This window comes from Sceloporus undulatus, chromosome 1 (genome assembly GCF_019175285.1).
Source record: "Sceloporus undulatus isolate JIND9_A2432 ecotype Alabama chromosome 1, SceUnd_v1.1, whole genome shotgun sequence".
NCBI classification, from domain to species: Eukaryota; Metazoa; Chordata; class Lepidosauria; order Squamata; family Phrynosomatidae; genus Sceloporus; species Sceloporus undulatus.
In genome coordinates, this window is record NC_056522.1 from 249,145,212 (window position 1) to 249,171,493 (window position 26,282).

General features: G+C 42.6%; 1 protein-coding gene across 1 annotated transcript in view; it reads left to right on the forward strand.

Moving 5' to 3' along the window:
- SLC11A1 (solute carrier family 11 member 1) overlaps window positions 1–26,282 on the forward strand; it is a 39,515-nt gene that overhangs the window by 5,630 nt on the left and 7,603 nt on the right. Inside the window, exons 2-11 of the mRNA XM_042446545.1 lie at window positions 4,737–4,858; window positions 6,305–6,427; window positions 8,525–8,644; window positions 15,383–15,489; window positions 15,783–15,853; window positions 16,071–16,138; window positions 17,272–17,427; window positions 19,155–19,313; window positions 21,277–21,375; window positions 22,370–22,489. Of these exons, the coding sequence (XP_042302479.1) occupies window positions 4,737–4,858; window positions 6,305–6,427; window positions 8,525–8,644; window positions 15,383–15,489; window positions 15,783–15,853; window positions 16,071–16,138; window positions 17,272–17,427; window positions 19,155–19,313; window positions 21,277–21,375; window positions 22,370–22,489 (1,145 nt within the window). The remainder of the gene's footprint in view (window positions 1–4,736; window positions 4,859–6,304; window positions 6,428–8,524; window positions 8,645–15,382; window positions 15,490–15,782; window positions 15,854–16,070; window positions 16,139–17,271; window positions 17,428–19,154; window positions 19,314–21,276; window positions 21,376–22,369; window positions 22,490–26,282) is intronic.

Here is a 26,282-nt window from a genome sequence, read left to right on the forward strand (position 1 = left end):
TGTCATGGTTTGAGCACTGGACTGTGATTTTAGAGACTGGGTTCAGTTCCTAGCTTCTACACTGGGTGACCGTGGGCAAGTCCCATTCGCTCAGCTTCAGAGGAAGGCAATGGCAACCTGCCTCTGAACAAATCCTGCTAAGAAAACTTGTGATAGGTCTGCTTTGTGACATCATAAGTAAGAAATAACTTGAAGGCACACAACAGCTCCCACAATCCCCCTATGCTATAGTTTTGTAGTCCAAAATGCAATGTATCCTGTCTTGATTAAGAGGAAAGTACCTCCTGCATGGCCCACCAGTGGCACTACCTTTCCATGGTGGTGAGATTGCAAGCACCTGTGAGGCAGAAGGTTATGTTGATGGCAGCAGTGCTGCTGGTAGGGTCTCCTAGGTTAGATAGACTTCTGTTGAAGAACCAGACTAAATGTGACAAGCAAATGTGACAAGTGGGGGATGACACTGGCAGAGCCTCTCTCATATAGACCACAACAGTGGCCCCATAGCTAACACTTTCTTAGCACTGCACAGAAGGAAGCATAGTAACTCCCTTGTGTATATTTTTTTAAACCACAAAAACCCTATCATGAGACAATCGAAAATGAAAGAAGAGATAGTGTGAGAATATGAGACTCCCATGTCAGATGGCACATAGCAAGCTAATGGAGTAGAGCAGAGGACAACTACATGTACCACTGTGGATAATAACGCAACTGGACTCAAGCTGAAAGGATGTTCAGCTGTTGATGTACTCAGAAATGAAAGGAAAGTCTGAAAGTGCACAACATATATTATAGGAACATGGAACGTGAGAAGTATGAATCAGAGGAAGCTAGACACAGTAAAACAAGAAATGTAACTTATGAACATGGCAATACTTGGGTGAGTGAGCAAAAGTGGACAATTACTACACAGTGTTTTACTAAGGACATGAAAATCTAAAAAGAAATGGGGTGAGGACATGTGTAACAAAAGCAGTGAATGGCTATAATGAAAAGTCTGACCAAATAATATCAATAAGACTTCAGGGAAAACCCATCAATATAACTACAATCCACGTTTATGCTCTAACTACAGAGGCAAAAGAAGAGGGGGGAAATTGAAAGATTCTGCACCAAAATCCAAGAAGAAATTAATCAAACTCCTAAGGAGAACTTCAAATATACAGCTATGTCAGTCTCAAAAATCAGTACACAAAGGGATCTTGTAGCACCTTTGAGACTAACTGAAAGAAGTAATTTGGTTAGCAAGAGCTTTCATAACCTTGAGCCTGAAGGCCTGAAAATGGCATAGAGGAGGCATGCAAGTGCCTCTTCTGCCTTTTCCCTCGCCGCCCATGCCTGGCAAAATGGCATTGTGTGTCACTTCCAGCATGCGTGCCATAGGTTCGCCATCACTGGCCTAGGAGATCAAGAAATGAAACAGGAGACTGATTGACTGACTGAATTTTGCAAGGCCAACAGTTTGCTCATTGTCAGTGGAATCCTAATGGGAAGGCAGGCACTCTACCCTGGTTGCACAAAATAAGGGGGTGCAGTGTTGACCCATCACTTCCCACTCCCTGGATCACCAGAAAAAAGAAGCTGACAGGAATGTAAGCTGGGCTTTTCCTAGAAGCCAAGATGATTAAACTGAGACTTTGGACATGATCATGAGAAGTAATGACTCATTAGAAAAGACAATAATACTTGGCAAGGTAGAAGGCAGTAGGAAAAGAGAAAGTTATAACTGTACACTGCTGCTGTAATGTAATATGATAGTGTCACTCCTTTTACAGCCTGTGTAAATTTTATTAGTTACCATTATGCTTATAGAGGTGGCATCAATAAATGTTGGAGGAGAGGTGTTAAAAATATTTACAAAAAGTAAATAAAGAGCAGGGGAATAGGGAACGGGACTGAGACCCCTGCTAAGATGCAAGTAGCACTATTTAGCCTCTCCTAATTTAATTGTAGGAGGGCCTACCATGAGGCAGGATGAGGCCATCACCTCAGATTGTAGATTGGGTGGGAGGCACGAAGTGGATTGCCCTGCACCTTGCCATTCATTTCAGTGCTGCATTTCCATTATACAGCTGCATATAAAATAATCCAGTCTGACACCATTTTAACTGGCATGGATCAGTGTTATGGAATTCTGGGAAATTTAGTTTTATGAGACATTTAGCCATTTCTGTCAGAGAGCTCTGGTGCCACAACAAACTACAAGTCCCAGATTTCCACAGCATTCAGCCATAGCAGTTAAAGTGGTGTCAAACTGTTATTTTTTCCTGCAGTGCAGATGTAGAAATTTATCACACCCGTTTTTTTCAGCGTTAAGCGTACAGGAAGAGATTGCTCGTGTGCGTGCATGCACGCGACTGGCCAGAAATGGATTTTACCACACGTCAAAGCGTCCCCCAAAAGGCCCCATTCCGTTCCATTGCACCAAGCTGTCCTCCTTCAGTGCTGAGGTTCATGAAATGTTCTGGTCGGAAGTCTTCCGACCGAGCAAAATGGCGCCCATCAGCACTGAAGTAGGACAGCTTGGCACAATGGAACGGAACAGGGCCTTTTGGGGGATGCTTTGACATGCAATAAAATCAATTTCTGGCCGGTCGTGCATGCACACGAGCGTCCTCTTCCCATACCCTTAATGCTGAAAAAACAGGTGCGATAAAGTCTGTAGTCTAAGTGACTTCCCTGTACCTTATCAAAATTGATGCAACACAAGAAAATTAATGTAAGTTGTTTTTTCCATAGCCTCTTGACCCATAAAAATCTACCCACAGCCACGAAACACATAACACATAAAAAACCCATCACTTGACTAAGCTTTAAGGGTTTTGTCTTGGTGCTAATAGAATACATCCCATGAGAATGATACCACACATACTGTATTTGGGGATTGTGATGGCTCTAGGTGGTTGGAGAATTACAGTTAGCAGAGCTATGCCAAGACATTTTGCTACCTGGAGGTGCCTCCTGCCCATTTGATGTAGAGTCCTCTTCCTATGTGAAGCAACAGGCTACTTCAGGGGGGTAGGTCAGATTGTCTGGTATGCCCACACCTCTGTTCTCCAATAGAACTGAATAAGTGAGAAGTACATTAAGAGCCAGTATGGTAGTCTGAGTATTGGACTATGACTCTGGAGACCAGGGTTCGCTTCCTTCCTCGGCCATGGAAACCCATTGAATGATCTTAGGGAACTCACACACTGTCAACCCCAGAAGAATCCATATAGGTTCATCCTAGGGTTGCCATAAATCAGAAATGCTTGAAGGCACACAACAACAAGCACGAGGAGCAGCTGCCAGGCTGTCCCTACTGCTAACAAGCATCTGCTACCTGAAGCAATTGCTTCACTCTGCCTAATGTTAAGGCCAGTCCTATTCCACAGTAATTGAATAGGATTTATGCAAGAATCCAGCACAACAAAAACAGTACAAATTCGGTCATGGTAGGATTGACTTTCATCTTAGACTTGCAATGAGCTGTTTGTACACATCCCTAGAATCTGCAAGGAAAATTACATCTCATGGGAGTGGATGGACTGACTGAACTGGTTTTCCATTACTGTTTCTCATCAAAAATGAAGTCAAGCTTACAAGGACAAAACTGAGCAGCACGTCTCATTTGGGCTATGCAGGAGCCAAATGTGAATTGCTTACACAGGAAAAACATGGGTAAAATTGTGGACGAATGCTGAGCTTGCTGAAATTTTGTAAATTACTTAAATAAAACCCAATGTTGTATCTGTACCTGCAAATTTGTTTTATGATTCCCTGACCTTACAAATCATACTGGAAAAGCCAGCTACATGTCTCTACCTCTTTCTTTGACAGCAAGGAGTGGATGCTACAAATCTTATTGCCATCTTATTGTCTCAATTTGGCAGGGACAGTCCAGGTTAACCCACTTTTCCAGCAGCTTTTAAAATGTCCTAGTTACTGGTATCTCTCACTTTCTCTTTTTAGCCTCAGTTTACTTCACCTGTTGCACACTGAGTTCAAAGTGCAAAAGTAGCTTTCTTCACTTGCTGCAAACTGAGTTCAAAGTGCAAAAGTAGCTTTCTTCAACTGCTGCAAACTGAGTTCAAAGTGCAAAAGTAATCATCCCTTGTTCTCTCAGCAGGCAGACTGGATGGCGCATGGTCTCTAAACCCTGGTTCTGGTGTGGACAAACCAGACAACATCTGGCCCATTCAGGACCTGAACCAGGGTATACTCCTCCTAAAAATGTAGTAAAATACATCGCCCTTTGCTCCAGATCTTCTTGGAAGATCCAGAGCCCTCCCTACTGATGCCAGGCCACTGTCTGAAACATATCCTGCTGAGCCACCCAACATGTCCGCCACTGCCACCAGTCATTCACTCTGAGGTGAGAACAAAGTGCTCAGCTATGTGATTGTCACTGGGCTCCTCATTCTGATCTCAGAGCAAAGCAACACATGGCAGCAGCAGTGGCTCAGTGGGATACATTTCAATCAGCTGCCTGGTGTCAGAATAAAGAGCCAGGTAACGGGAGGATCAGGACAGCTCCAGGGCCAGAAAACTGCAGCATCCTGGAGTATCCTGGTGAGTGCAGACAAGGCCACTGTTTGCCTTCAGTTAACTCAGGGTGGCAGGGGTAAAGAAGAGGGCTGGCCTTGTCTGGCTTTGCATTAGACCTTACTCCCTCTTTAAGATTCACTTCTCCCTACTTTCAAAAAAATGTTACTGAATGCTTCTCCTTTCCTTTGATTTTTCTCTCTTTATAGGCAGCAAAATCAAAAGGAAAATAAAATATGGTGCCACCAGTTCAACAGAAACAAATCACCATGAGGAGGCCAAAGATAAAACCTACCTGGATGAGAAGATTGCCATCCCAGATGTGGCAGGAGTAAGTCTATGGATAGCAGGAGAATGAATGACTTATTGCCTTGGAGGGGAAGCAGGTCTTGACCAGGGCATAGATGAATACAGACATGCCTTCATGGCCTAATCTGTTGAGTTTGCCATAGCAGAACAGTCCCTTTGATTCATCTCTATGCAGTGTAAAGTGACCTGCTGTATGTGCATGCATTTGGCTGAGAAAATAGGTTTTGCTTTTAAAGTTAGAAGACAAGGTTGCTGGAATTCTTTGAGACCTAGCAGAACAAATGGCCTTCACAGATGATGAGACCCTGAACACGCTCTGGTATATTCAGAAGTTCCATGGAAGGGACAATTCTTTTAGCATGGCTTTTTCTGAAACTACAGTAGCATAATGGGAAAGGGAGGCCAAATAGCTTTGTGGCAGAGCAAATGCAAGTAGACCCTGCTTTGCAGGCTCAATCCATGGCCTGTGGGGAAAGACCACGAACTGAAAATCCCTGGAGAATAGCTCCAGGTCACAGTAAACCCATCTTCCCCAACCTGGTGCCTTCCAGATGTTCTGGTCTCCTACTCCCAGCATTCTTTTCTGAGGATCATGCTGGCCTGGCCTTGAGAAGAACTGGCAGAATATAAATGTAACAAACCTTACATTAATATGAAAAATCAGCCATAACTGGTTTAATTCTCCCTCATATACTTAAGGTACAGGGACATGTTTGGGGTCTGATCAGCTGACAGCAGTTCTTTTTCTGGTACAGCAAGACTTTTACTTGTTAACTTAGGGCCTGTACAGACTGGCCTGAAAGGCCAGACTGGAGGCAGAGTCCAGGCATAGCATCCTCACGACGCATGCCCAACTCCACCCCCAGGGCACCCTGATGCTGCGTGCTGCTCCAGATGGCGCACAACATCATGACATGCCTCTGGCACCACATCCATATCACGCAGCACTGAAAGAGCACCATATAGCCACACCGCTGTAGCTATGGTGCCTTTTTGATGGTGCAAAAAGGAGCTGCTTTTTACTGCTCCTTTTTGTGCCCTCAAACAACCGGATTGGGGACGCAGCATGAGGTTGCCATGGGCCCAATCCAGCTGAAGAAGGGGCAGCTGGGAGCCGCCCCTTCAGGGCTGTTTGTACAGCCCCTTACTTTTTATACTTTATTATTCAGTCTTCTTTGGGCAGTATACTCTGGTGTTCTAGTTCTGAAATCAACATTTCTTTAATGAGATCTTCAGATACAGAGTTGAATATAAATATTTTTAAGGATAACTATATAAACAATAGTTGTTTTGTTTTCGTTGTGTGTGTGTGTTTAAAAGAATGCTATCCTCCTGTATCTGCATTGCTTTTCTTCTGTTATGTATAAGAACAGGATAGGGTGCTACAGGAAATGGATGATAAGAGTTACATTGCTAAAGCATTATAATGGGGAGATGGGCACTAAGACATTTCTTTTCACTCCTCCAGTATGGTTTTAGTTTTAGGAAGCTCTGGGCTTTCACTGGGCCTGGCTTCCTCATGAGCATTGCCTACTTGGATCCAGGAAATATTGAATCAGATTTACAGTGTGGAGCTGTTGCTGGCTTTCAGGTGAGTGTGACTGAAGGACAGGTTTTGGCTGGAGGGCTGGCTTACACCAGTGTGGTGTGAGGGCCTGACAATAATCCCTTCTTTGTTTACTTGGGGTCCCTGAGCATTTTTCTAAATGCCAAGGCTTCTAAACACCCTCCTAACCAGGAGAGAAGTCAAGACATTTCATGAACTGAGAGAAGTAACAAAATGGTTACTTCCATTTTATATACAAAAGCTGACTGGAATGGTGGGACATTTCTGCATGAGCCAAAATACTCCATGAGCAGCCCAGGGATATTCTGGCCCTTAATTCCCTGTTCCCCAGGCAATCCGAAGCAATGGGGAGCTGCTGTTCACACACACACCCTGCTGTGCTGCCCACCACCACGATTCACTTCCTTTGAGGCTGAAAAGGAGGCACCCAACCTCAATCACACAGCTGGGTGCTTTGTTTTGACCTCAGAGGGAGTGACTCATGCCAGCAGGGCCAGCAGGTGGCACAGTGGGAAAGGTGTGTGAACAGCCACCTAGCTTTGCTCTGGAGGGTTCCAGATTTTCTGAAAAGAACTGGAGCAAAAGAGTGGTATAGTACGGGGTCAGTGCTGAACTGGCCATACATCATCAGGACAGTTCATACCAGAATGAGGGTTTGGGCACTACATTGTTTGGATTATTGCTGTGAGGACAAGGGGAGTATGTACTATTTGGCCCATGCAGACTTAGCCATAGTTGACATTTGCTTCAAAAGAGATAATGACAGAGCATCCTGCACTACACCTGAGGACAGGAGGCTAACTCAGGGGGGGCACAGCATAGGCTGTATGGCATACAAAGCTCTGATTCCTCCTTGTCCCTCTGCATGAGCTGCCTGAGGTGGCTGCTTCACTCCACCTACTACTACTACTACTACAATTAATAATAATAATTTATATATCCCGCCTCTCTCAATGAATCGAGGAGGGTTACAAAGGGACAAAAAGAACAATAAAATACATATACCATAAAAACTAAATGTACGTAATCCCCTACCCCAAACCCTCTCCCTCCCTTCAAAACTTAACATAATAAAAACAATGACAGTATAAAATACAATTAGTTAAAATGGAGATATTAGTTAAAATGGAGATATTAGAGACGAGACATCTTTCTTGGGATTAGCTATGCAGTCCTCCCTTGCCCTGCTGCTGCTTTTTGGATGGGCATCAGAGTGTCACTTAACTTCAGAAAAGCTAAGAGCGGGGGTGGAAGATTGCCTTCATCACTGCACTCAGTTTTGTTCCTTCACCTCTTGAATCAGAAGGATTTTATAAGAGTGTTCCTATTGTTTTCAGTTGTTGCTACACTGAGGATTTAATGAAGTTTAAGACTGCTTTAACTGTCGTGTCTCCATCTGTAACAGACTGGAGGAGATGTCAGGGTGTCCCAATGCACCTGTACACCTTAGCTCAGGAAGAGAACCCACACCCAGGGAGAGAGGGTTGGATGACTGCCCTGCAGTGTGGAAAAGGGAGGCCACAAGGGACCTGTAGTTAGAAGGCTTCCTAGGCCAGTTGCCTCAGACAAAGACTACAGTGTAGCAGCACCAGAGCATCACCGGGGAGAAGCACCAAACCTGTGGTGGGGCACCCAAGGCCGCTGCTGTGGAAGAGGGACAAGGGCCCACAGTAATAGAGAAGCTGACTGGCAACCCACGGAGAAAATTAGGTCCTCCGCTCCAAACTTCCCCGACATTCCTCTCTTCAGTCTTCTGCAAGAGACAAGAACCACCTGCCCTGAAAGGAGAGTAGTGATAGAAATGGGAGAGACAGAGATCTCATTTGTAGTTTTGTTGATTGGCTGTATGTGAGGAATTAAAGCTTGAATTTGTTGGTGAAAAATAAAACTTCAGTTCTTGGCTGTTCAAATCCCAGAATTTCATAGTATCTAGTCATGACAGTTAAAGCGGTGTCAAACAGCATTAAATCTGCAGTATAGATGCAGTCTATATTCATGCATGCATGCATGCATGCTTTGTAGCTGTCCTGCAGCTGAGATTCAAGGCTAAGCAAAAGTTTTGGGGAAAGTTTGACTTTGTACTTTGTACCATGTGACCATGTGCCCTTGTTCCCCTCGCAGCTCCTCTGGGTCTTGCTCTGGGCCACAGTCCTGGGGTTGCTCTGCCAAAGATTGGCCATCCGGCTTGGGGTTGTGACAGGCAAGGACCTAGGAGAGATATGTCATTACTACTACCCCAAGGTGAGTACCAATGTGCAACAGGCTGGGAACTGTGTGACTAGTCAGTCAGTGACCTGCGCTGCCTGCAGCTTCTCACTTTCTGGTGAATGTGGAAAACTCTCAATCATTTAGTAGGAATGTGTCCTTCACCACAGCATAGGTTGCAGCTAGTTGAGCTGTGCAGAACAGGTTGTAGGGCATGCATAGCTATGTCTTTCAACAGAGAGAAGTAGCCAGGGAGTTCAGGATGAACAGAAATGGCCACTGCTAGCCCCAGCATCTGCTGTCTAAAGCAATCACTACACTTGGGACTGCTGACTAAGCCTTCTCTGATTCATTACTCCACTTACTGTATATACTTGACTATTAGTCAACCTCATGTTTAAGTTGAAGAAATGTTTTAGGACCAAAATCATGGATTTTGATATGACCTGTGGACAGGTCAAGGGTAAAATTTAGGGGCATGTAGCAAAGGATGTAAAGGACAAAACAAAAGAAAACACCACTTCCCTGCCTCTTTTTCCCTCTTGGGACCTCTCCAGACCACCTAACACCACTTCCTTCCAGTTCCTTTCTTTCTGAATCCGATGTTAAAACCTTCTGCTTTTTCCCTCTCTGCACCCCCCTCCCAGCCATCTAACACTGCTTCTATGTTGTTGGAAGAGAAGGTTTTAGCATCAGAATCAGAAAGGAAGAAACTGGAGGGAAGTAGTGTTAGGTGGTTGGGAGACATGCAGATAGGGAAAAGGAGGATGGTGAGAGAGGTTTTAACAGTGGATAATTTTTATTTATTTATTTAGGTATTTATATCCCGCCCTTCAGCCCTAATGGCTCTCAGGGCAGCTTACATTTATTATTTTTTAACCAGACAGTTCCCTGCCCGCAGGCTTACAATCTAAAAGACATGACACACAAGGAGAAGGGAATGGTATGGGGAGGGGGAGGGGATCAGGTCCAGCATTCTTCTCTCCCTCTGAGGCCTGGACCAAGGCAGATGGACTGGAGGGAGGACTCTGCTTCTTCCAGGCAGACAGTTGGAGCTAGCCTGCCTCTCTCTCCTTCAAGATGGTGGTTGAATGCCAACAAAGCATTTTAAGGAAGATAGGTTCGGCAGAAAAATATGGTTGGTTATATAATAAAATGCAGTATATGTGGTATAGCTGTAAATAAACCATATGGAATGAAGTTATATTTCTATTAATGTAATGCCCTACATTTTTGGAGTCTTGTCCTCCTTCGCAGTTATAACAGCTAGTCACCCCTGAGAGTGGGCCATCTAGTGGTGTATTTTTGACTGTCAATAAGCCCCAATCACCTCCTTCAAGCACACACACACACACACACACACACACACACACACACACACACGACTTTCCTTGCCTCTGCAGCTCTTTCGGAGCTCACTGCCAAAACAAGAAGAGTGAAGCCCCAATCACCACTTTCACACACACACTCTCTCTCTCTCTTCCTGCCTCGGCAGAGAGTGGGACACTGGGGTGGTGCTTCTTTTTGGACTTTTCTGAGCAGTATTACCAGAGCTTAGGGTCAATTTTGGGGCATAATTTTTTCAACTTGTAGTTGAGTATACATGGTAACTCTGAATGAGTACAGTATTAGGTTTGAAATAGGCAGCCTTGACAGGAGGTCTTTGTGAATTAATTTGCCACACTTGACCCACCAAAAGGCTATATATTTCTAGCCTGCAAGAGGAACTGGGTGTTGGGCTAACTCAACTCCCAAATGACATCATCTATCATCATTCCCCAAACTAAGTCAGAAATCCAGTTCCTAAATCAGCTCATATGCTAGTGAAACCTTCCCTAACCTAATTCCCAGACTTCCTCTTACCATTAGCTGTTCTGAATGGGGGCTTGTGGTAATTAAAGTCTATAAGATCAGAGGATGGAATCAGCTTAGGAAAGAGTGTTCTGTGGCATGATAGAAATGGGATGCAAGACAGCCACACTGGTTTAAAGGTCTTGTGTACTGGATACTCTACTTGGAGCCTCCTACCCTAAAGGGGGGACATGAGGTCCCCAATAGCAGTGCCAGCATTTCTTTGGTATTTGGGGGGGAAATATTCACTCAAAAGGAGGCCTATGAGATGTTGGGAAACTGATAATTACCAGGCCTGAAGAGAAGGTTCCATGGAAGACTGAATAGAGGCTTCAACAGAGTCTGAGGGCTGTACAGAGAGTGGAGCTTCTGTCTGCAAAACAGAACTCCTGTCTGTAGCAGCAACTTGACCATGTGTGAGGCAGATATTTATATCCTGTCTTGCACCTTCAAGGGATACTTGATGCTATTCCATGGTGTAATAAAAGCTGAATGGTTTTCCCACGGAATTGACAAAGGGATTCCAGAATAGCTGATGGCTTTAACTCTGGAGTTACAAAACACTGATAGGATTTGTGACAAACCCATGATAGTCAGTCAGGAAGGGTGAACAGGGACACAGCCTGAGATAGGGGGATATACGGTTTTCAAACTGTTTTGCAATTTGGCTTACTTAATCCTCATAGACAGACAAAGAGCTCAGGGATTATATATTAGCACAGCAAACCCATTTACTTTTTATTGCAGTAATATCCAGGTCTTCCACATGTCTTTGGGCCAGTGTGACTTCTCACATGTGTGCCAAAACATGCTCATATATGTGCCAAAACATGATTTCTCTAGTGTGCCAAAAGTCACTGTGATCTCTTTAAAACATGTGATTCTTAGAATCATAGAGTTGGAAGGGACCACAAGGGTCATCCAGTCCAACCCCCTGCCATGCAGGAACTCTCAGTCAAAGCATCCCTGACAGATGGCCATCCAGCCTCTGTTTAATGACCTTCAAGGAGGGAGACTCCACCACTCTCTGAGGAAGAGTGTTCCACTGTTGAACAGCCCTTACTGTCAGGAAGTTCCTCCTAATGTTGAGGTGGAATCTCTTTTCCTGAAGTTTGCATCCATTGATCCGGGTCCTAGTCTCTGGAGCAACAGAAAACAAGCTGGCTCCCGCCTCAATATGACATCCCTTCAAGTATTTAAACAGAGCTATCATATCACCTCTTAACCTTCTCTTCTTCAGATTAAACATTCCCAGCTCCCTAAGTCGTTCCTCGTAGGGCATGGTTCAGCAGAATGAGATCTTAGTGTAAATTGATGATATTTTGATTTGAAGAAGTGAGACTAAGATCAGGGGAAAATATATTTGTCAGACTTAACAATTTCTAAACAGCAGGAAGTTTTTGTGTTATATTGGTAGTACTTTTATTTGTATGGGTATGTATAGTTTATGTTTAATGTTGTTATGTTTGATTTATTTGTAAATGTATGTGTTTTTAAAATTAATAAAAATTTATATTAAAAAAAAGGAAGTTCCTCCTAATGTTGGGGTGGAATCTCTTTTCCTGTAGTTTTGATCCATTGCTCCGGGTCCTATTCTCTGGAGCAGCAGAAAAGAAGCTTTCTCCCTCCTCAATATGACATCCCTTCAAGTACTACAGACCCCCAAGTCAGACTGAGGAATTGGATGATATCTTTCTAGAACAGATGACCACACACTCAGAAAAGAGAGATGTAGTAGTGATGGACGACTTCAACTACCCTGATATTTGTTGGAAGTCAAACTCAGCAAAATCCTCAAGGCCTAGCAAATTCCTCACTTGCCTGGAAGACAATTTCATGGTCCAAAAGGTGGAAGAGGCAACAAGGGGGTCAGCTATTTTAGATTTGATCCTAACCAACAAGGATGACTTGGTGAATGGGGTGCAAGTGATGGGATCATTAGGTGGAAGTGACCATGTTCTCCTGGAGTTTGTAATACAGTGGAAAGGAGAAGCCAGGCATAGTCAGACACGCATCCTAGACTTTAGGAGAGCGGATTTCAGTAAACTTAGAGAAGTATTGAGGGCAATTCCATGGTCAGAAATACGAAAAGATAAATGAGTTCAGGACAGATGGGACTTTCTCAAAAGGGAGATACTGAAGGCACAATTTCAAACAGTTCCAGTGAGAAAGAAAAACAGGAGGTGTCTCAAGAAACCAGGATGGATGACTAAGGAACTTTCAACCGAGCTGAGTTTGAAACGGAATATGTATAAGAAATGGAAAAAGGGGGAAATCACGAAAAAGGAATTCAAAGAAATAGCAGGCATGTGTAGGGGTAAAGTCAGAAAAGCTAAAGTGCAGAATGAACTCCGGCTTGCTAGAGAGGTTAAGAACAATAAAAAGGGCTTTTTTGGATATGTCCGCAGCAAAAGGAAGAAGAAGGAAACGGTAGGGCCACTGCGTGGAGAAGATGGCAAAATGCTAACAGAAGACAGAGAAAAGGCAGAATTACTAAACACTTTCTTTGCCTCAGTCTTCTCAGGAAAGGCAAAGGGTGCTCAACCTGAGGATAATGGAGCAGAGGACAGAATAGAGGAATTTCAGCTCAGAATAAGTAAAGAGATAGTAGAGGAATACCTTATTAATCTAAATGAATTTAAGTCTCCGGGACCAGATGAACTACATCCAAGGGTATTAAAAGAACTGGCAAATGTAATATCGGAGCCATTGGCAATCATATTGGAAAACTCCTGGAAAACAGGAGAAATTCCAGCAGACTGGCGGAGGGCAAACGTTGTCCCCATCTTCAAAAAGGGGAAAAAAGAGGATCCCAACAATTATCGTCCAGTTAGTCTGACATCAGTACTAGGAAAGATTCTGGAGCAGATCATTAAACAGAGAGTCTGTGAACATCTAGAAGGCAATGCCATCATCACAAAAAGTCAACATGGGTTTCAGAGAAACAAGTCATGCCAGACAAACCTGATCTCTTTCTTTGAGAAAATTACCAGCTTGGTAGATGAAGGGAATGCTGTGGATATAGTATATCTTGATTTCAGTAAGGCCTTTGACAAAGCTTGTAAAATGTGGGCTAGACAAAGGAACTGTTAAATGGATCTGTAATTGGTTGACCTGGCCGAAGCCCAAAGGTGCTCAACATGGGCTCCTGTCATCCTGGAGAGAAGTGACCAGTGGGGTCCCACAGGGCTCTGTCCTGGGCCCAGTGCTATTCAACATCTTTATCAATGACCTGGATGACAGAATTGGGAGCATACTTATCAAATTTGCAGATGACACCAAATTAGGGGGAATAGCTAATACCCCAGAGGACAGGATCAAGATTCAAAATGACCTGAATAGACTAGAAAGCTGGGCCAAAGCTAACAAAATGAAATTCAACACGGAGAAATGTAAGGTATTGCACTTAGGGCGGAAAAATAAAATGCACAGATATAGGATGGGTGACACCTGGCTGAATGAAACTACGTGTGAAAGGGATCTAGGAGTCCAAGTAGACCACAAGTTGAACATGAGTGAACAGTGTGATGCGGCAGCTAAAAAGGCCAATGCTATTTTAGGCTGCATCAATAGAAGTATAGTGTCTAGATCAAGAGAAGTAATAGTGCCACTGTATTCTGCTTTGGTCAGGCCCCACCTAGAATATTGTGTCCAGTTCTGGGCGCCACAATTCAGAAAAGACATTGAGAAACTGGAGCGTGTCCAAAGGAGGGCGACAAAAATGGTGAAGGGTCTGGAAACCATGCCCTATGAGGAACGACTTAGGGAGCTGGGGATGTTTAGCCTGGAGAAAAGAAGGTTAAGAGGTGATATTATCGCCCTGTTTAAATATTTGAAGGGATGTCATATTGAAGAGGGAGCAAGCTTGTTTTCTGCTGCTCCAGAGAACAGGACCCGGAACAATGGATGCAAGCTACAGGAAAAGAGATTCCACCTGAACATTAGGAGGAACTTCCTGACAGTTAGGGCTGTTCGACAATGGAATGCACTCCCTCGGAGGGTGATAGAGTCTCCTTCCTTGGAGGTCTTTAAACAGAGGCTGGATGGCCATCTGTCAGGGATGCTTTGATTTGGATTTCCTGCATGGCAGGGGGTTGGACTGGATGGCCCTAGTGGTCTCTTCCAACTCTATGATTCTATGATTCTATGATTCTATGATTTAAACAGGGCTATCATATCACCTCTTAACCTTCTCTTCTCCAGGCTAAACATCCCCAGCTCCCTAAGTCATTCCTCATAGGGCATGGTTCCCAGACCCTTCACCATTTTAGTCACCCTCCTTTGGACACGCTCCAGTTTCTTTACATCTTGATATCAAATATGAAAATATGAAACCCCATATCCAGCTAGAGGGCTGTAAGGGTATGCTGACATGCCCTCTTTAAATAATCCTCTTCACTATTGTTGCCACAGTCCATCTACTTCTCTCTCCTTTTGGGCCTCATCCATGCTACTTATTTCTCTAGGCTCCTCTCAGTTCTCTTGAAAAAGATCTTCAGAACAAATATAATGTGGAAAGGTAGCAAGTTTCAGGAACAAACAAATGGGGATAGTGGGGTTTTGTTTTTGTTATTGTTTAGAAAAACTTTTAATACTAGAAACAAATTGACTTATAGACTGACACCACACTATTGATGAAACAGCATTCTGAAATGAACCAGAAGTATATGCTATTGCCTCCCTTTCCATTTTGTTTGTTCAAAAATATAAATTTAATAAAATAACACAGCTCATCTATATTGTGTCAGCTAGAAATGAATAGTTTGGCTATAACAGGTCACATACAATAAACAGAGCTTAGCTGACACCTCCTTAATCACAATATTATTCAGTGAAGCCAAATAATATATTCAGTCAAATTGTGACACACTTAGTAGTGGATTAGTCATTGCAATTATTGAAGTCATTACATGTTGGTTGCAGGTACCACGTGTGCTGCTCTGGATCATGATAGAAATTGCCATCATTGGCTCTGACATGCAGGAGGTGATTGGGACAGCAATTGCCTTCAATCTTCTATCAGCTGGACAGTAAGATCCTCCTTCTTCTATGACCACATGGGAGGGGGCAAAAGCACAGGAAGGGCTCAAAGACATTGCTGCCTACCAAACCCACTTTGCAGTGGATCAAACAATCAAGTGTTCCCTGGACTTACAGAAACATGGATCCCCCTCCCCTTAAGAACTGCCTATTTGTTTGTGGCAGCAGGATACTGAATGTCCATGGTACTTTGAGAAGTTCCCAGAGAGAGGTGTGTGTATGTGTACTATGTACAACTACTTACATTATTAAGTGGATGACAGCTGTGATTTTCCTTTTGCAGTATCCCTTTGTGGGGTGGAGTCTTGATCACAATTGTTGACACTTTCTTCTTCCTTTTCTTGGATAAATATGGTAAGTATTGAGTAAGGGACAAAACTAAGCTGCATGTTATTGAGTTCAGCACATGAAGTGTTCAAAAGTTGTGGTAGTACATGGTGATTTGTTAGATAATGCTCATACGCATTACACAATAAAAAGCACCCATGTTAATTTCTTAAACATGTCTGAAGCAACCTTGAATTCCAGTGCCTCCTTCAGTAACCAAGCATCTCTTGTCTTTCTCTCTCAGGTCTCAGGAAACTGGAGGCATTTTTTGGTATCCTCATCACAATAATGGCAGTAACATTTGGCTATGAGGTAAATTCACACACATTCCCATGGTACCTGATACCTTCCTCCCCCCCCCCCCCCATCGTTCATGATCTCTTGATCCTCATTTTTTTGGCATAGGCAAAGCAACATAAGAAGAGCTCTTTTAGGTGCCCCCAGGATGTATTGCTAACATTCTGTGCCCAATACTGAGCAACCAGATGCTTTCGGGAAGCTTACAAACAGAATATGAAGGCAGCTATCCACCTCACTCAACTGTCAGTATTATTTGTCCCCACAATCAGATGTTCAGAGGCACACTGGTATCACTTCGTTTTAATTAGTTATCAAGGGTGATAATGAACAATAAACTGATATTCCCTGAATATGTATAATTCTATAGAAAATCACTCTTGGACAATGATCATCACCATATCTAATAACAAGAAATCCCATACAGGTTCTATTGCACTTATGTCCTGCAGTGGAATTCCCAGAATATTCAACTGGGCTTTGTGTGAACATCGATAGCTCCTTGATCTAATCAAGTATGGCTTTTCTTACATTTTTTGTTTTAAGCGACAACACTGAAATAAAGGAAGTGAGCTAAGGCGGCTTCACATACCAAGAAAAATATCTTACTGTAGATGCAAATTTGCCACTTGTTACACTCATCACATCCCCACATCCTTCTGGCTTGTTCAAGAAAGCCATTCAGCCATTTTTTGTCTGCTCTGTTATCATTATTAAGTAGCACAGCTGTGTTGTGCTCTACAGATTTGCTAGCACATTTCTTCTACTCTCTGTTATGCAGACTTTCCCCTGCCACCAGTGCCTATATAACTTGTCTCATTTTTGTAATCTTCTGTTTGCCGTGGTTTATCCTGAATTTCTCTCTTTCATTTTGCATTCTTCTACTTATGTTGACCCCATGAATGTCATATGGTTTTCTTAAGCAAGGAATACTCTGAGGTTATTTTAACATTTCCTTCCTCTGAATTATAACCTATAGCTCCTGGTATTCATTGGCTTGCTTTAGTGTCCACTATTTAGAAGACACAAATTATAAAAGATGGTTCAGAGAGGTTTTAATTAGCCCTTATTCCAAATGAAAGCCCTTATTCCAAATGGGTGTCTTACCTTTCTCTGCTTTGCCTGACCTGCCATCCTTCTTTTTTCAGTATGTGGTAGTGCGTCCCAACCAGACAGAGGTGCTGAAGGGGATGTTTCTGCCCTACTGCAAGGGCTGTGGACATGAGGAACTTCTACAGGCTGTGGGTATTGTTGGAGCCATTATCATGCCCCATAACATCTATTTGCACTCCTCCCTTGTCAAGGTAAGTATCTGGCACAGGGAACTGCATTCCTGAGCACATTTCCACTTCTTCCCAGTCTTTGATAAAAGAATACTTTCTATGTCTTCAAATTTGTCTTCAAAGTCATTAATAGAGACAGTGACTAATGCTAGTATTATTTATTATTTACATTTCCTTACTGAGTTTCACCCAGCAGACTCAAGATGATTACCCCACTCCCTTATTCTCACAACAACCCTGTAGCAGCCCACAGAAGGGCAAATTTCTGTACAATTTGTCTTGAGTTGAGGGTCATATTCTTTAGCTGGAAAGATTTCAGGGTTTTTTTTTTCCTTTAAAGATTTGGCAAGCTAGAATTTTGTGAGCTACCTTGGATCCAATTAGGGAGAAAAGTGGCATATAAATAAAATAAACAACAACAACAAGAAACAGAAAAAAATTGCTCCTGGCTGGTTTCACTGTGGAAGAGATGCATATTTCTTGCACCCTGTGCCCACCTTGTTTTTACATTACTTATTAGGTTTAGGAATAATGTATCTTTCAGGCTCTCAAAACACAATTAGAATGGCATGGGAGGCACATCAAATATCCGTAAGTGTTTAAAAAAAAATATGAATGGACCAGTGATGGATCTGAGGTTTATTTCAGAAACAGTAAAAGGAAAAGGAAATTTCAATTTTTAACCAGGCCATTTGACTGCTTAAAATAAACTCCCACCCCAGCTGTTTCCTCCTTGTAAGAACCCCATAGTTTCCTCTCTCTGCAGGTGAGAAAGCAGCTTGGAAATGGCACAATTTTAAGCAGACATCTTACTGGGAAGGGGTGAATCAACTTGCCCTGTTGCTGCTAAGGTGCCACCTGATTCTTGCCACCTATTTCTTGTCTAGAGTGAGCTTCAAAGTGGCAAAGGCAAGGACTGAACCTGTGTCGTTCTGCATGAAAAGCCCAGATTTTGCTACTGTGTCTTTCATGATATCAGTAGACATGTGTGCTCACAAATATAGGGGCAGGTGGCACTTCTAGGGAAGAATTGGCACATGAGAGGGCAGTGGTTAAGCTACCAGCCCAAAGCTAACCTCACACATTCACTTCCCCACTATATGGTTTAGATCAGGTTAGAGATCCTCCCTGAAGGAAATTACTAAAAATGACTAGCTGTGGAGGATTTGCAGGGAAGAACTAGTAGAAAGGGGAAGGGTTTCATACCCCTCCCTACCGCTGATCCTTTCTTCCAAATGCCCTTCCTACTCTCATATTAGCCTTATGAGGAAAACATGGAGTGCAGTCTCCTGTTTTGCTATGCCCCATTCTTAGTTGTGGATTCATGTAGTTATTTACAAAAAAGTGATTAATTTCCCTTCTCCTATGCTAAAATATACATTTAGCCAAATTGTAACAAAAGCAGGATACAAGCAAAAAACTATGTGGAAAATGTATCGCCTCAGTGAAGAAAAATCTTGAATGTCCATGGAGGGACTTTCAACCAGCCCATAACATTGGGGTGTAAAGGAAACATATCTGTTTGACAATCTCACTTTTAAGAAGAAGTTCTGTAATTCTTATAAACTAAGCTTGTAACCTGAGATGCTATACAAAGAGCTTCAAATTGAGCCATATGGTAGCATCAGCAGCCACCATAATATCCACTGGTTCCAGTGCCTGTGGTAAGGTGGGAGGGCAGCAGAGGTTGTTATAGAGTTCCCTGTGTGATGGAGAGAGCTATGAGATATTATATCCTTTTCCCACAGACCCGAGATGTGGATCGTACCAATAAGAAAGCAGTAAAAGAGGCCAACATGTACTTCCTTGTTGAATCCATCATTGCACTCTTTGTTTCCTTCCTCATAAATCTTTTTGTCATGGCCGTGTTTGGACAGGCCTTCTTTCACAAACAGAACAAGGATGTGGTGAGTGAGTCCCAGGGATGATAGCAGTTGATCATACTTCTCCCTAATTGATCTAATTTGGGGCTTAAAGTCCCAGGGTTCTTCACATATACCCATGTAATGTGTGAGTTTTTTCTTTTTCTTATTCCCTTTCTTTTTCTGTTTCTTTGCTTGTTAGAGGAGGAAAGAAAGAAAATGAGTGAAGGTTTCCTTTAGCCAAGCAGGGATTGGCCAACCTCTTCAGCTTCTTATTTGCTTAGTCTAGCCCATCAAGCCCCTGAAGGCATTGGACTTGACTACTGATCATGGTGTGATAATAGAGAGTCAAGGAAACAGAGAAGCACAGTGTATTGTAGTGGTCTGAGTGTTGGACTACAACTCTGGAGACCAGAGTTCAAATCCTCCCTCAGCTGTGGAAACCCACTGGGTGACCTTGGGCAGTTTACACTCTTTCAACCCCTCTGAACCATTCTTGCCAAGAAAACCTCATGATAGGGTTGCCATAAGTCAGTAATAACCTGAAGTCACCTAACAATGACAACAATAAGAAATCAAAGAAACAGAGAATTGCTAGAGAAAATAGATGCCATGAAGAGCTACTCACGTAACTGTGACAAAAAGAGAGCTAGATGATGCAGGTGATGAACTCTTGAAGAACTGTGACATGACAATACTGGCCAAGGTGAGAAGGCCCTTCGCTGCCTCCCAGGATCTGATAAGAGTGGTGATAAGATGTTGGAGGACAGCACTGTGTGGATCTTACAACCTATCCTGTGTCTTCCAAGCTGTCAGGTCTGCTGCAGGAAGATGCTGTCCTGGTGGTAGTGATGAAATACAATGTACTTTTTGGCTACTGTACTTAGGACAGAAGGCCACCAACTTGGCCGGTAGCTCTAGCAGCAATATTCCTAGGCTCAACATTGAGCAGTGTTTAAGCATTTTAAGACAAATGCCTTTTAAAAATTGGGGGCGGGGGGGCATTCCCAGCATCCTCTCTGATTAGATATGATGGCTAACATATCTGCTAACAACTGGAGGGCTTCATGATTCTCACTCTAGGCTAGAGGAATGAAGATTAGGCCAAAAGATAGCTTTAAGATGAAGAGAATCTTTCATTCACTCCTTTGTAAAAAATATAGTGTCCTTGATAAATATTTCACCAACTGTTCTCAGGGCAAGTCCTGAGATTATCAATTTTTCAACAATAAGGGAATATTTACAAATTAAAAGCTTTTAATTTCATAATCCTAGTTGTGGATCAGATGGACTTTTGCTAACTAAAGTTGATTGGTGGAAGAGCTGGAAGGTACCAAGTGTGTATCTCTGAGCTCTATTTGCTTCTGGAGCAGTGCATCATTAAAACAAAATCTTTTGCTTTGAATGAGAGGGGGGCTACTGCCACAGCAGTTAAAATTTGACACCACTTTAACTGTCATTCCATCCTATGGAATCCTGGAATTTGTACAGTGGTCCTTGGTATCCTCTGGGGTTTGATATTGTGGATACCAAAATCTGTGGATGCTCAAGTCTCATTATATACAATGGATAGTAAAATGGTGTCTCTTATATAAAATGGCAAAATCAAGGTTTGCTTTTTGGAATTTAAATATATTTGGAATATTTTCAATCTGAGGATATGGAGGACGACTGTAGTTTGTTGTGGTACTAGAGCTCTCTGACAGAGAAGGCTAAGTATCTCACAAAATACAAAAATCGCAGATTTCCACAGCATTGAGCTATAACAATTAATGAGGTGTCAAACTGCATTAATTCTGCAGTGTAGATGAAGCCAGAATGGGTTTGACATGATTAGCTGTTTAAAGGGCTTTGATATAGTTTTCCTCTGACATTTAATGACCAGCAGGCCTGGGTCTCTGGAGCAGCACCATGGTAAGGTTCTAGTGTTGAGCTTTTGCTTCTTTCCTGAGGTACTGATGCATGTTATGTTTGTTTTTTTGTTCATCTGTTTACCTGTGTGTTCTAGCATGCAGTCTGTGCCAACCAAAGCATTTTCTCCAACCATAGTATTTTTCCAAACTTTCCTGATGACAACAATACAGTCTCAGTGGACATTTTCCAAGGGGTAAGTTCCAGCAGATCCATGTCCACTCCCACAGCAACATTGCTTTGTTACTCTTCTTTGTTTACTATTAATGTAATGAATAATCGTTATATTGTCAGGGAAGACAATGCATTGAGTAATAATAAAGAATGCCTATGGGATCTTTCCCAGTGACACCTCATTTTGCTACCTCCTTTGAAATTGTAACCCATCATTTGTTATTTTTATTTTTAAAATCACAACTTTTTTCACCTCTACAGCATTTAAGAATCACTTCACTCTTCCCTTGCTTATCATCCCCAAACCATACGCTTGACTATCCAAGTGAAGTTGACTGGAATCTCCACTATTATCTTCTACCTGGTTCTTTTGACTGAGAAATGGGGTGAGGTGTGGTGGAAAATAAACATAATTTTTTTAAAAAATAAAAGGGATCACTATCCTTTTAAATGCAAAGTGACCCATTGTTTGGGTAGCATTAGCCAAAGCAGCCAGAAATGTTGCTGTGAAAAATAGACCAGCAGATCCCAAGGGCATTTTGTAAAATTGTTTATTTTTAATTAGGAAAAATTCAGGAAGGAATAGTTGACGTCAGTTGGTGGTAGTTTGTAAGTGGAGAGAGTTATGGTGGTCCATAATGTGGAGTGTCTTACTTTGGGAGGCTGTTTCCCTATTTTTATTTAACCTTTTGGCTTTTTGTTAAAACCTCCCTCCCTCTGCCATCCTCATGAATTCTGCTTCAGTTTGTTCTGGTTTGTAGCTCTCCATTTAATTTTATTATGTTTGAACTCTATTAGATTTCTGACTTTTAACTGTGAGATGTCTTGGAAACCCTTTATGGAGTCAGAAGGTGGGATTAATTTTTTTTTATAGATAAATAACTATGTGAAATTATGCTGATGTTCATGCAAGAGTACACAAGGCCAGGATGAGTATCTACAGCACTCATGGATGCCAGCTTGTGTGAGCAATATCCATGATTAGCTGTCTATAATTTTGACCTTTTCCTCCTCAGGGAATTATCTTGGGATGCTACTTTGGACCCATTGCACTTTACATTTGGGCTGTTGGAATCCTTGCAGCAGGTCAAAGTTCAACCATGACTGGAACATATGCAGGACAGTTTGTTATGGAGGTGAGAAACTGTGCAGGCCTTTTCCTAGATCAGGAATAGTCAAACCAGCTCTCTCCAGAGGCTGTTGACTACAGATCACTTAATCTACAATCCTGCTTGGGGCTAGTGGGATTTATATTCCAACACCCTTAAAGGGCGCCTGACTACCTGCCTCTGGCCCAACTGTACTGTGTGCTGAAGGGCTGAAAGATTGTTGTTAGCTAGATCAGAGCCACTGGAGTTAATTCTGTTGGGTTGGAGGACAGAAACACACCAAGCAGCCTTATAACAAATCAGAGCGTTAGTCCATTTAGCTCAGTATTGTTTTCTCTGACTGGCAGCACCTCTCCAGCTTTCCAAGCAAATGTATTTTTCCAGCCCTAGATGGCAGAGACTGATTCTGGGATTTTCAGCATGCAATGAGAACTTGGAAAAGTTATTTTTTAGATTCCAACTCCCAGAATCCTCCAGCCAGCTTAATTTTTCTGAGCTCTATTTGCAAAATAGGTGCTCTGTCACTGTGCTACAGTTCCCTCCATGCTTAACTCCTACTTTGCCTTTTTGCCCTTTTATAATCCTTTTTCTCTTTGTGTGACTTTGATCCTTTCCATCTTACTAAAAATGACTATTTTACACCATTCTGATATCATTCTACTTTTTTGGTTAAATACTGTATTAGATATAGTGTGGATAAGATATATGACCCATTTCTCTGTTATCCTCTAGGCTAAAACCAGCAGCTTATCTTTATAATATGGAACAAAGTTCATTGTACTCTTTTGATGTTGTTACTCTCTGTAACTCTAACTCACCGTCTAGAGACCTCTCTCACACATAGCACTCACACATGCTTTTTCTTGTGACTTCTCAGTTCTGCCAACTCTGCACAATCCTTTTCAGTTCAAACTAATTTTGGCATGTAAGTACTGTACTGTATTTCCATTTATTTTATTTTGGTAGCCATTTATGAGCTACAGATCCATGACTTTCAGGAACACATGTCTTGTTATATGGACTCTTTACCCTTTCCACAGATTCATAGGAAGATTGACTATCTGCCAGGCCAGGATTAGCAAATATCCATACTGTAGTCTTCCAGAGAAAACTTTTTTAAAAAATAACAGGAATTGTCAGTTAATGACCAGGGTGTGTATGCAGGGGGGGGGGAGGAGCTCTTAAGTAAGACCAGGGTTTAGAAAAGTTAATTTTTAACCTGTAAAACCCAGCTGGGACCAAAGTTTAGAAAAGTTACATTTTTGAATGTTAGCTGCCAGAATCTTCTAGTTAGTATAGCTGTAGTGATCTGGGAGTTATAGCCCAAGGCTGATGCTAGGCTGGATCCAGGGACTTAATTTGACCCCTAAGTATGATAATTTCGTGAACATTTCTGAAGATTGCACTGGCCTTCTTAGCAGCTGCTGGCTATTATTCATCTTTCCAATCTACTAAAACACTTTGGACCATGTGCCTTGGTGCATGATGATTCCCTACTACCTTTATCATGCCAGATATTTTATAGAGTTTCTGTGGGTAAAACATGTGCTCTTCTTCCCAGAATTACTTTTGTTTCTGTTCAAAATGACTTAGGTAACCTACCATTCAAATGCTCTTCCCCATGGTGCTTTGGACCAGAACAAAAGAACAGTGACACATAGGGAATGCAAGTAGGAAGGATAGCTATAGGGAATGAAAAAGGGAGGAATGCATACCTGCTCTCCAGTTTAAACGTGGACTCCCAAAGTGTCAGTGACTGCAATGAGGGTAACAACAGTAGCAACCACTTAGTGTTGTGGCTTTAACAGCTTTAACTACTGTGCTTGCAGAACAACAAACATACGTTAGTGTGGAAGTTTCAATGTACAGATAAACTGAGGGCTTTTAGGTTCACCTTCCCAAAGATGGTAAATCCTTCAAATGTGTTGACCACAGTACTCAAGTTCTTCTCATCTCCAGAGAGCATAGTTATAGGAGTTGTCATTTCATCATTCATCTCCAAAACATCTAGAGGGCACTTAGTTGGCAAAGAACTGTATTAATGTATAAGTGTGTGTGTGTTGGGAGTATCTGCTTTTGCTGTAAAGTGAAGGTGATCTACCCAATTTGGAATGAAGATGAGGATTGGAACTAGTGATTCCCTCCTCTTGACTGATGATAGCTTCAAAAATCAGGACTCTGCATTTATGCCAATGTTTTAGCACACTGCTGTTCTACTGGTGGCTTGAGAAACTCACTGCTGCAGCCTGTCCCAATTTGGTGTCCTTCATATGTGTTGGATTACAAGTAACATCATTCCCAGATGTACTGGACTACAATTTGTGTACTCTCCAGCCAAGATCCCACAGGAGTTGTAATCAAGCACATCTGGAAAGACAGTGCAACAGGATTTGCACTCTAAGGTTGTTACAACAGCAGCACTGCCACCCTATGGTGAAAATGTATATGACGCTGATTATTTGGTTAAAGGCGAGTTCCAGCTTCAGCCTTATGACCTATGAACTGACAGTTGCCTTTTTTTTTCCTTTGAGGGATAGTTAACATAGGGCTCAAACAGACAGGCCAAAATAAAGCTGCTTCAGGTCACTTTGGAGGTATTCTGTTTAAATGATGCATGCGTCCTAAGAGGCCAGAAACCATGCCGAAGCCATGCTCCAGTCTTAAGGACTGGAGTGCAGCTTCTGGCCTCTTAAGATGCGTGTGTCATTTAAACAGCTTACCTCCAAAGTGACCTAAAGCAGCTTTATTTTGGCCTGTCTGTTCGCTCCCATAGTTTAAAGGTCTTATTATAGTACCTTAAATATGGACAAATTAATTGTGGCATAAATGGGTGCAAACCCTTTTCTGATCCTGTGGTTTAATTTCTTTCACATTCAACCAGGGGAGTTTTTCCTACTTCCCAGCCTTTCATTCTTGTATAGCTTTTGGTACCTCTCCAAGTAATTGTTCCCTTCTTCAAGGAGATAGCTGTACAGTATTAGGAGCTTATTGCTTGGGCAAATAAGCCGGTTTACCTCTTCCGGCTTCAATTCTCAATCTAGGATGCCCCCGTATGTTATCATACCTAAATCACCACCGATCTAGGAAGGATGCTGTCACCCAGATGCATCCCAGCAGGGACGTAGCCAGGATTTTGGGAAGGGGGGGTCCAGACTAAGTGCCACCATTATAATGGGGCTTGGGTGTGGTGGCGCTGCAGCACGCACTATTCATTTTATCTAATGGAAGGGGGGGTCCGGACCCCAAGCCCCCCCCCTTGGCTACATCCCTGATCCCAGAGTGAAGCCTGGCTCAGCCACAACTTTTTAGAAGTCAGGGAGCTTCCAACTTAAAAAACCGGCCAGCTGAGCGAGGCTTCAACCCAGAATGCATCTGGGGGGCAGTATCCCACCTAGATTGCTGGCTATTTAGGTATGATAACATCCGGGGGCATCCCGGATCCAGAACTGAATCCGGAAGAGGTAAGCCATTTTATTTGCCCAAACGATAAGCTCCTACATCTGTTTCAGCACAAAAAGGAATGGGGAGTGTTGTTTAACAGCACTTTTCAGACTAACTGATTTATTTTAGCATCAGCTTTCATAGAAATACAGTATATCCACTTCTTCAGATGCACTGGTGGAGTACAAAATTAATGCTGCAGTAATTAAGCAGTTAGAGAGTTGGCATGGTGTAGTGGTTTGAGTATCGGTCTAAGACTTCCCACTTGAACATAAAACACCACTGGGTGATCTTGGACAAATCACACACTCTGCCTCAGAGGATGGCAATGGCAAACCCCCTCTGAAAAAATCTTGCCAAGATTTGATAGCGGTTACCA